Source organism: Bacillus rossius, chromosome 2, assembly GCF_032445375.1.
Source record: "Bacillus rossius redtenbacheri isolate Brsri chromosome 2, Brsri_v3, whole genome shotgun sequence".
NCBI lineage: Eukaryota > Metazoa > Arthropoda > Insecta > Phasmatodea > Bacillidae > Bacillus > Bacillus rossius.
The window spans coordinates 115,460,884-115,473,269 of record NC_086331.1 but is presented as its reverse complement, the minus strand read 5'-3'; the positions used below and the strand labels follow the sequence as shown (position 1 = coordinate 115,473,269).

The 12,386-nt window shown below is 32.8% G+C and overlaps 1 protein-coding gene across 5 annotated transcripts in view; it reads left to right on the top strand.

Moving 5' to 3' along the window:
* The window catches only part of LOC134529650 (afadin), a 178,899-nt gene that overhangs the window by 63,296 nt on the left and 103,217 nt on the right, over positions 1-12,386 (top strand). For all 5 annotated transcript variants that reach the window (XM_063363968.1, XM_063363971.1, XM_063363970.1 and 2 more), the window contains exons 8-12: positions 3,333-3,494; positions 4,209-4,456; positions 5,956-6,080; positions 9,655-9,885; positions 10,207-10,486. In XM_063363968.1, coding sequence (XP_063220038.1) covers positions 3,333-3,494; positions 4,209-4,456; positions 5,956-6,080; positions 9,655-9,885; positions 10,207-10,486 — 1,046 coding nt within the window. The remainder of the gene's footprint in view (positions 1-3,332; positions 3,495-4,208; positions 4,457-5,955; positions 6,081-9,654; positions 9,886-10,206; positions 10,487-12,386) is intronic.

Genomic DNA, 12,386 nt, shown 5'->3' with positions numbered 1-12,386 from the left:
ATTATAATCAAACCCATTACTTGCTCTATTTGCTATCCTGTTTATTCTACCCGTGTAAATACTCCTTTAGTCTATTTAGTGGAATTATTTGTAGAAAGCTGCTATTTATATTACCAGTACATTAGCCATAAATTGAACCCAGTACCCCAAAGTCCATGGGTAAGAGCATTTTGTATTAAATTTTTTTTACATTTATATATATACATTTTTAAAAATATTTTTAAAGATATTTTATTACATTGACCTTGTTGGGTTCAAACCAAGGACTCTGAACTTTATGGCGTAAGTTATTTTTTGTTAAATAAATTCTATAATTTATAAAGAATTTTTTAATAAAATTAATTTTTTGAGTTTTTAGGTAAAAATGAACTTGAGGTGTCATGGGTGTCATGGTATTAGATTTCCTTCGAGGAGTTACATTTCAAGGTCAAGGTCATCCAAGAGGATGTCCATGATGTCACAAATCCAAAATGGCAGCTAGTCATTGACCTGCAGCCTGCTCTCCAGCCACCACCCCTGTCCTAAACTTCTCCATTTTATATTACTCTAGACCTGTAAAGGTCTTAATTTGCTGCTCTCTTCATGTTTTAGGAGTTCTTTTTTCATGTGTTTCTGTGTTGCACTCATCTGGCTAAGTTACCTCTGTGTTAAAAGTTTATTGTATTTGTATTCTGGATATGGAGTTCAAAATGAGGATCTTAATAGCAATTTGATTGATATAAATAGTGGAAAATGGATAGTCACCGAAGATTGCTGGAGTGTCCTCAAACCAACTGGGTCAAACTACTATGGCATGAGCGTGGCACAGATACCAAAGTGTCCCTGAACTATGTTGTTTATTTTTCTAAATGGCCGCTACAGAACACAGGAATGCGACGTGGGTGACGCAACCGATGTTCCGACGCTGCAACGTTTTACGACACCAGATGTGGATGAGACAACCAATGTTCAGCACTGTAGCACATTAGCTGATGCGATATGGATGTTGCAACAAATGTTCAATATGGTAGCGCGTTAAAATGCATGGTGCCGATGATGCAAGAAATTTTTGAAGGAGTGGCACATGTGCTCGCGCATAAGGGTTATCAGTCATTCGCTGCCGAGTGCACAACCAATCTTCAGTGTACATTGAACGACTGCTACTGCATCTGGATGTGAAGACTGTTGCTCTTGTTTGCTGGTAGACAGCCCGGAGATTTTCCAGCATCCATTGTGTGGTGGCAATGTACCGCCATGTCTGGAATTTGAATGTCTTAACCACTGCATTACTTTGCTCTACTGACACAAGTGCAGGCGTGAAGTGCCACATGACCTCTATTTGCGAGGAGGCAGTGAAAAGGTGTACAGTTTTTTATAGTGCTGCATGCAACTACGGGATAGTGGTAACACTTTCATTTTGTTTTCAATTGTATAGCAAAGTTCAATACAGGCTAAGTGAAACAATAAATATTAAAACCAAAATTATTCATATACTTAACATACTTTAAAAAGTACCTAAATAAACAATTACAACTAGGGAAAAAAAAAACCATAAAAGTTTTAAATTTTATGGTCAGTTGTTGGAGTTCACTTCAAAACTATTAGCGCAGTTTTCTGGGAGTCTTTACGGTAATTTTGAGGGGAAAAATAGTCTTTGATAGATTAATAAATGAAAATTTAAATGTAAAAAATCATAAGTAAGCCTTTGTAGATATTCAGTGAGTTGATGTTATGATATAGGAACTTAAAAAATGCAGTTTTTTGTAGTTTTGAAGTGATGAAATATTTTGACCATTAGGAATTAAAAATGGTCTCCAAGACTAATTTGAAGATAAAAATTATTAAAACTGTGTTCTATGCCATCAATTTAGATGTAAATATTCAGGTATCTTATTTCGAAAGTGATCTAGGGATTTATGTTAATTATTTTGCAGTAAATTGTTGGGTCACTGATTAATATACCGTAAGGGCACTTCACTAATTGAAAAATTGCACATTATTTATCGTGAAGCACCTAAAAGATACGAAATATCTAATGCACAAGCTAGTTGCTGGCACCTTCCCATTTCTTAGCTTCTAGACCTCAAACACAAAAAATACTATCCGACAGTTACCTTAATGGCTGTGACATAGCAAAAATAACAGGACATATCATTGTTGTGTGTGTTGGTAGCATAATTTGTTTTGGGCACCAAAAAATAATTAAAAATAATCCATAATGCTTCTCTTGAAATTGAATTTAATTAAAATTTAAAATTGTTTGCATTCTACTTGGTTATTTACATTAGTTTGAAATGTAAATAGAAAATATGCTTGCAGTAACTTCCTGCATTAATGTTGTAGAAGAATGGTGACTAAAGCACACTGCTTATAGCAGTCAGTACTTTGCACTGTGACTGGAAGGCTACAGGTTGCTTGGTGTGTAAAGTGATGAATAATGCAGTGCAGAGAAATTTAATGATTGTGGTCGGGGTTGTGCTATTTATAAAACTTAAATCTTTTTGACTTTGTGATGAAGTACAAATTTTTCTGTGAGTGTTTTGCCCTGAAAGTCCATGAGAAAGGTCACACAATAATTGTACCCATGGAGCAAAAGACCCAGCTGCCTGCCTGGTTTTAATAAACACAATGGAAGGAGGAAGTTTAATCTTAGAAAACAGTAATTTTGTTATGTGCAACAAAATGATAGTGTCATGTTTGAGCAAGGATTTTTTTTTATCAAGATGATACTCCGATGTTTGATTGGAAAGTTATAAGACTTAGCTTGTCATTTAAAAATGGCAGTACTTACAAGCAATTGTGATGGTCTCCTTCAAATTTGTCCCCTTATGACTGAACACACTGGCTCCAGCGTGTTTTCACTTTTGGAGCATTCCTGGAAATCTTCTTTCTTAGTGGTCTTAAAATACCTCTCTGTATTTTCCTGGACATCTTCTTTATCAGTTCCCTTCCAGCATAAGTGTCAGTTATGAAAATAGAAGTCGGCAGGGGATTAGGGGGTTGCGGAAGCACAGGAACTTGGCCAAAAATTCCATGATCGAGAATGCTCTATGATTGGAGGTGTTGTCTTGGTGGAGGAACTAATTTTTTTCTCGCCAGAGTACAGGCCTTTTCTTTCGCAATTTGTTGCGAAATGTTAAGGACTGTTATGTAATATTCAGGTTTACCGTCTACCCCCATAGAATATATCTATAATAGCAATGTTACTTTGTTTTGCTAACTATAGGCAAGTAATTACAGTAAGTCTTATAATTTAAAGTGTTTTTTTAAAAAATACATATTGTATGTAATCAAGAAGTTCCTGTAAGAAGACAATGCTATTATTGTGTTGACGATTTTATCGTATTTGTCAGGTTCAATCATGTTCCACGTGCGGCGGAGGCCAGCAGATTACCATCCTCGCAAAAGGAAGAAAAAACCTCAGCAAAAGTGGAACAACAAACCTAGTGATTCTTTGGATTACCGTTATGAGGATAGCCTGGACCGATTACCTTACTTCCTTGAGTTAAATCCAGGTGAGGTTATGGAATATGTATATACATACTAAATGTTTTCTTTCTCCCAATGATCATTAAGATGTTTAGTGGTATGGTTTAAAAAAATTAGCTTCAAAATATTTTTAAAAGCAAATACACCATACATTGAGATTTAAATTTTTGTTTAAAATTTTTATTATTATAAACTCTAAAAGTTTGATATTTCATAATAAAAAATTTTATTCCGATGGTAGTTACATAGGTTTTATTATCAATATTGATCTAAATTTGTGCAATTTTTTGTTTAAATTATTTTAAGTAGTACCTCATAATCTTCTGTTTAATATTTTTGGTGCATTTAGTTTTAGACAGAATGGGTCACAAGGTCATTTTGTGTGTGTGTGTGCGCGTGTGCGCGTGTTGGTGTGTGTGCGCGTGCATGTGTGTGTGTGTTTGTGTGTGTGTGTGTATATATATATATATCTTCCTCTCTCCTTTTCAGCGAAGCTGTCTCTGAACCATTTGAATGGCTTTTTGAGTTTTGTTTTCCGGACATGTTCCCTAACAAAAATTTCTTGTTTTGGAATTACCTGTCACCCATTAAAATTACGCCCCGCAATTTGCGAACGTGTTGTATGCAATATAAGATAATATTGGTTATTGAGATGTGGCATAAGTATTTTTAAACAGGTAAATTTATTGTTGGTTTATTTCTTTTAACTGATAATATGACATGTTTTTGCCTTTTTAAAGATGGGACTGATGTAAATGGTACACCAAAACGTCACAGACTCCATCCAAATGTGACTGAAGTTGGAAGTGAACGCTCCACAAACAGCCATGGACAGCAATCTCAGTCATTGCAGTTATTTGGTTTCAATGTCCAACCTCGCCACTGTGTTATTGCCAACACGGAGGGCATAGTGACCGTCACACCTTGTAGTGGCAATGCAGAGACATATGTAAATGGACACCGAATTTACGAAACTACCATATTGCAGGTGTGTATATTAATTTTAAATGTATGTTGTCACTGGTCTGCTGGATACATTATATGTAGTTATTGTAGTTTTGATTATTTACTATGACAGTTATTCAGAACATTGTTGTAAGTTATGAAATAATCTGATGAAATTGGCTTATTGCTTGGCAATATGAGACATGCTTGGTGCATGAGTGCTTCATGTCACTGAAGGTTTGTAAGCTTGTGGAGCCTCACACATCCTTGGTCTTGTTGCAGAGTCAGAGTGGAAAACTGGGTTTTTCAATCCTGTCAAAAGTTTGTCGGAGTTCTAGTGTGCTATGTTTGATTGACAGCTCTTTAGGGCTACACTGTGGCATAATGTGTTGTTTTAGTAGTAGTATATTTGCAATATCCTTTCCTTCCATATTTAAGTTTTGACTTTTGTGGACTATTCCCGTGTATTTGGTCACCATTTCCTTGCATTTGAGTTTTGGAGTTTGTTACATGAATGGTGCATTAGGTAGGTTTTCCTATTCTTTAGTCTCATATGTGCATGATTCATAAGCAATGTTCTGGAAAATCATTATGGAACTTTTTTGTTACATTGACTATTTTTACTGTCCTTTTTTTTTTTGTAGGCATTTATGTGTACTGCAATTTATATAATTAATATTTTTATTTCCTGGTAATTAGATTTGATTGCATACCATCGTATATTTTGTTGCTATTGCTGAGTATATTTCACATGATAGATGGCTATTTGACTGAAGACTAAAATTTTAATTAATTAGTTGGGTTGACTTTGATAAACTTAATAAACTAACCATTTTAGAAAGTTTTTTTTTGGAAGAAAATTACTATTTTTAAGATTTTATTGTAAATTCTTAGCCAGGTTTTTGCCAGCTGGTGAAACATGAACTATATCACACCTTTCAGAGGGTGTATTGCTGTTCATGAGACCTCCTTTCAGCAAATTTAATCCAACATAATTGGTTGTACATTTGCAGCTGTTGGTATGATTCACTCTTCCATCGACCCCCATTTCAAACATTGACACAATTTGATAAAAGTAACAAACTTGTACAAGATTGGTACATGAGTTACATGATGTGTACATAGTTGCTATGTTACATAGAGAGTTTTTAGAGTCTTTTTTAAAGTCATTTCGTATAAGAATTGTTAAAAACTAATAATTTTTGAAAGTGTGTGTATGTTTAATTTATTTTTGACATCACTAGTTGTAATGTATAAGAAATTATTTAAGTATAGTAACAAAATGGCCAGCAACAAAACAGCAGCTTACTGTATCATGAATATTACAATGGTATGGTTTTTTTATTGTATTTGTGAAAATTTATCATCTTCTTAATTATGTTTCCAGAGCAGTTGTTGGGATTAAAAATGTCCATGTGGTGGTATCATCTGTCTACATGTTGTTACCATGCTATAATTTAACCCTAAGTTTGAAATCCTTTGCCCTCAAGTTTGTTACTGCAAAAAAACTAAGCTGTGTGAAACATGTATTATTATGTTTAGAATGGAGTAGTGGTGAAATTTGGCCGCATCCATAGTTTCCGGTTCATAGACCCTTCTGTTGAAGAGAGATCACGCCAGCGCTATGACTCTGCACGACAGGTTCATGAATACAATACTTACGAAAGGTCAGCTCAACATCATATGTATTATAATTTTATTGTAGTGAAATAATTGAATGTTGGGTATGTTTGATAGTTTTAAGTTGTTAGACTAAAGTTTTATTAATAGAACTAGATGCATTCACTGTATTAACCCAAAAATTATGGGACTCTGAATATAATTTGACCCCAAACTTTTAAATTATGAATTTACGAAAAATATTTTATGGGGTGAAAATCATAATTTTCCAACAGCTTTTCTGGTGCCACTTCCTGTCAGTAGAGTGATTTACAGGGCCTTTTTTGAAACAGCAAGCTGACAAATAGAAGAAAAAAAGAGTTTTATGGCTGTAGTTCTTAAGCCATTTGTGAGAAAGCAAAGAATGCTGTGATAGATGGTGGTTTGGTCAGTGGTTGGTCACTTGGAAGGAAATAATTTGGGGAGGGGGTGCGTTGGCTAGCAATCGTAGTGAACTGACTCCCTCTCAACTTCATGGCATTCCAAAGTGTTATTCTGCCTCACCTGTCACACCTGCTTAAACCCACCTTCTCTCCAAGGTTCAGAAATCTGAACACAAGAGTGGACTAAAGTGGCGTAAGTGACTCGGTTCACAGGCAAATCGTGTAGTTTTTCAACTAAGCAGAGGTTCAGGCGGCAGTAATTAATAGAGTTCGAAAGTGGCTTAAGTGTGGCAGTTACGAGGCGGTCCGTTTGGTTTTTCAACTAATCTGTTCCCATCACTTTAAATACACATCTTTCAGTGGCAAGATACAAGTTTTCATTTTTAATGCGACCCTCACTTTTAGGTTTAACAGTTTTGGTAAAAGCAATCACAGTATATTCAGGTAAATATGGTACATTGGACACCAATTAGATGTACAGCACGTTACAGTTACTTATGCAGAAAATATATACAGTCAGCTCTAGATTATCTGCTTTGCGACTAATGCACTGCGACTATAGAACAATAGAAATAGCTTATTCGACTATCACGAAATTATGAAAAAAATATAAGAAATATCAATAAATTATCATTTTTACTTGCAACCATAATTCAAGTGTAGGGGTTGTATTGTCGTCCGTAATTGGTACACCTTAGTATGCTAAACAAAGCAGTCAAAAACTGATTGAAAACTGCAGTTGTGGTTTAAAACAACTCTTGTAACATAATTTGTACCACCGTTCACCTCGTGAGACAAGTCTGTGTGCAACATTGTAAACGACCATAATAAATATTACCACAGTATGAGTTAAAATGCTTCATTATACCTGTGTAACTTTTGCTTTAACTTGTGTTTATCCAAGCTTTAAAGTTATCTGCAGCATTTCTCCTTTTTTTCTTCCATAATTTTAAGTTTACTCTGATGCAAAACAGAATACATAAAACACTTGATTGTCATATTCTCATCAGCATTTATTTTTGATGGTGGGCAAGCCTTTTCAAACAATTTGTTCAAAATGAAATAATATATAATTTGTGTTGAATAAGCCACTGTTTTTGTTGTGATAGTAAATACCATGAACATTTGGGAAGCTTGCTGTGATGTCACAATGATAACATTAAATTTTCAGCCTGCAGCATGTGCTTGTTAGGTACTAAATTACAACTACTTACACAATGGTGCTAAAAGTTGTTTATGCATTTATACAGGCATTTGTTAAAAAATTAACGAATTGCATACTTTTCGAAAAAAATAGTTTAATAAAACAATGGATGGCTATTCCAAACCCAATATTTGTGTGGAAAAATTACAAGACATTTGAGAGTAACTAAAACTGTACAGAATTAGTGTGTTTTTGCTAGAGGACTAAATAAAAAAAAATTACTTTAAAGTTTCAACTGATAAAAAAAAAAAGTAAAATTGTATCAATGGCAAATGCAGTAAATCCTATCTTAGAAAGTCCTGCATTATAAATTTTCCCACATAGTAAATTTCTATTTTCCACTCGTTTGAATTTCAGCATATGGCCACATATATTTATATTCATCTTACTTGTACTGTTAATAATACATCAACATTAACCTGAAAAAAAAGTGTTTGAAAAGCACCATTATTCACAAAACTATAATAAAATCAAAGCTTTTAGCTCAAGTTCAGTGTTTAAGAAAAGAGTCATAGATATTGTGACACGTGATAACTATAGAACATTCTGCACAAAATGACTACTATCCAGTAGTGCTGTACACATGAAGATATCCTAAACTAAGTGACAATCAATTGTTAACCAAGCATCTATGATCTTTCAACCTTTTTGTACTGGTAGAGTTGTGGTTAGTTTGTGCATCCATGAAATTGAAGGCTACAAAATTTTTTTTGCCCTTGTTTATTCATATTCAGTACGCGGTCTAAAAGTTTTGTGTGAATCTTTATGTAGTTACTTTTTTTTAAAAATGTAAAGTGTGTATGGTAGAAAATAATTCTATTATGGATTCCGGCTATTTTAAACATGAGTTTTGTATAATTATGTACTTTATTTATACAACATGAATATTGTTTGGATAGGTTTTTTTAAGTTTTTTGGAAATTAGTAACTTATACTAAAATTACATAAGTCATTGTTGAGCCACATTGGGTTGTTAAATTTTGAGTATGCTGCATTCTAATACTTTTGTTGACTTTTCATTCTAATTTCCATGGTAAGAAAGTTTACCAAGCCTTTTATTTGGAAATTTTCTTAAGATTTTATTGTGCACAATATTTAAAGAGGTTGTGTCCAACCAAAAATTCTAACACGAATCTGTCTCTCAGATTAGTCATTAATGTTGAATGAAAACTTAAAATTTGATGATAATTAGTCCTAAAAAATGCAAGGGAAATGTTTTTATTTAAGTGCATAGCATAGAAAATAATACACAATGTAAAACTTATTAATTGTGCTTTAATCATTTTGACATTAATTATTCATACATGCTGTATTTTTTTTTTTAACTTTTTTCAGTTAGAAGCTCTGGTGTTGTCAGGCATGCTATGTAATTATTTAGAGCACGTAGTAATTATTTTCATCATAAAGTAAAATAATTCACATTATGGTAATTTGGGTGAAAGCAGATGACAATGATCATACAATTTTTGCCTACCTCAAGATTTGGCCAAAAAACTCATTTTAGAAATGACATTTGTTTTCACCATCATAGTCCTCACCAGAACCAACTGATGTGGGTTTTTAGAGTAAATGTAACTTCTGCTGAGATTTTTTCTTTAGCGTGGAAAATTCTGAACATTTAACCTTTTTAATGTATTACTTTGTAACACTGGAAAACTGAAAATAAAATATTTAGAAAATCTTTGTGCAAAGTATGTAAAAGTGGTGTTAAAATTCATTACAAAATTTCATTATCGGTATAAAAACTACATAACATTGAATAAAGAATATTTCTTTGTGTTTGATCTAACACAATTTTTATCCCAATTAGAAAATAAAACCCGTTTTAATTTTTAATTTAAAAAAAGGTTTTATTCTCATTTATTCAGTGCTGCAATTTTTACTGTAAAATTATGTGAATAATACCATTATAATGAATTGCTGTCAACAGCGTATGTTTAACATTTTTCTGCATTTGTTCTGTCGGTTTACTTTTGTATTCTTTGCTTTGTGTAGACAATCATCACGGGAAGATATAGTTCCCATTGGCTCGCCAACGTCTGTCCCAAATTCCAACAGTATTAATACTAACAGCCCTAGCAATGGGGGTCCTAATAGTTCCTCACAGAACTATGAAACAACTTTTGATGTTGATGGTAATGTAGAAACTGTTTCAACATCAAGTCTTGGGAATAAAGAAGAAACCAGGTCTCGACGATCTGTTAGCAGTAGCAGAGATGGAAACAGGTAGGTACTGAACCATCATAGCTTTTCCTTCTCTCCAGATATTAACTGTAACTTACTAAGTGTGTGACTTGATTTCATGTCTGAGAAAGGCTTTCAATTATTAAGACATTTAACTTGTTGACATTTACATGCCTATTCAAATGTAATATGACTGTGAGTGGTGTGTTTTTTTTTAATTTGAGAATATTATTGTATATATTTTTTAAATGTTTTCCTACAATTTGTTGTCAGTTAGGAATACTCACCATTTGTAGTAGGTTAAAATATTTATAAAATAAAAAAAAATTGTTTTAATAATATTTATTTGTGGAAAATGTGCAGATTTTCAAACTATGAACGTTACCCGCGGGGAACTGATCCAATTCTGCCAGCTGTGCTTGAGTTTCGAGAAGAGACTGAAGAAGCATTTCTGCGTGCAGTAATCACAGACTTGGATATATCTGTTACCCATTTCAAGTTGGCACCCACATACACTCTGTATTTGGTGGCTCGATATCGTGCATCAACTCACTACGCACACGAGCTCACGCCTACCGAGCGTGCACATCGGCTGACAGCATTGCTGACTCGTGTAGCCAACCTTATACACGGCGTTATACAGGTAATGCAATAATTTATTTCATAGTTATCAGCGATTATTGTGAAATTAATAAACTTTTGCAAGTAGAAACAATCAAGAATGCCACTTAAAGAACTCTTCAGAACTCTAATGAGAATACGTATTTTCTAAATTTTTTTATTGGCCTTTAGTGTGTTGCTTTAGTGTATGCATTTAACAAATAGTGGTAAATTGTAAAAAATGGTAATTTTTATTCATGTTTCACTTTTAAGTCAACTTTGGTAAGACTATCAGTGTCAAATAATTTTGTCATACCAATAGTAATGGCCATTTAAATGACACTGGCAGAATTTAAGAGACTGAGTGATTTTCGGTCACTTTACATTTTTACCCAAATATTTTCATTTTTTTTAAAAATCTCAATAGAATTATGTAATATACACAGCACCTGTACCAACAGTCAAAGTAATGATCCACTCAGCAAAATCATACCTGCATATACTACAATCCAATAAAACTGGCATAACTGTATAATATACTAAAGCATGGAAATGTATTCAGTTAAAATATATTTCTCTTGTTACTGTAGTGGTGTAAAAGTACATCTATCCAACATCTATCCATTATTTAAGTGAACCAGCAAACCGTTAAGATGCGTGCCTCACAAGATTGTTTGTCCTGAAATAAAAATACTTAACCTCTAAAGTTGGCAGGATCATAAACATCTAAGAAAATAATAAACCAGCTCTACTTAGTAAATCACTCATTTTTTTGTAACTTTTTTATTTTATTTTTTTCAATCCTTAAATGAACCTAATTTTTTCTATCTGGGGTTCTCATTATTATTTTAAAGTCTTCAGTCTTGATCAAGCTTAATGAACACCAGCAGGTAGTAAGTACATCACAATAATAGCTCAGGTTGCTTTCCCGTATGGTTACAATATGTAATTATTGCAGTTATTTATAAACATAGCAAATATCTTAATAAACACAGAAATAAACAACATGTACGTAAAGGAGGATGATTCCATATAACAATACATACAGAAGAAGTACTTTTCACTCAAACGGTTGTTGGGCATAAATGTAACTCCGCACAGAGAAATCAAAATATACACCGATTTATTGATTATTGATTGTATAAAGTTCATTGTCTGGCCACTTATATTCACTTATTTTAGTATTGAAACATACTATCTATGGTGATGTCATGTTTTTAAACAACGAATATTATAGACATATAAAACTTAAACAATAGTTGGAAAAATCATGTATGCTGAGATTTTTCATTGCTTACTTGCCATTTCTGACTCTAATTATATAAATCATTGTAAGTTCATTTTTAAACATCAATTCACAGTTTTGCCAGTTTTTGGAAGTGGATCTTCATTATTTTTTAAAATGTGATAAATGCATGTTTCTTGTAATCATATTTATTCCAGGCTTTACTTTAAAAAGTAACATCAGAATGCAATTCATGCTGAAATATGTAAAGGTTTGATCACAATTTTTGATGGGGAATGTTTATTCTAGTGTATTAGTTTTTAGCTTACTTATTAAAGTGTGTAAAGTTTTTATAGTCCCGTGCGCCATGTTGATTTAAAAATTTTTTTTTACAATTAGTTTCTGTAAATTTAACACACTACTTCTCTTAAATTTGTTGTTCTGTTATGAACATTTTTAATTGATACTTACTAAGTTTAATATAGTGGCGGTAAATAGTTATGCAAATGGTAATAATTCAAATTTATTGTGACCTTGTACACCTATTGTATTAAATTTAGTGAATATCTTTTGAAAATATTTGTGACAGGACAAAATTGCAAGACAGATATTGTGTTCAAATTTATACAAATTTCAATTAGCAAATTAATGCCATAAGCATGAAATTTTCAACTTTTAAATTCTCTGACTTTCATTGTGTTCTGTACTAACATATTTT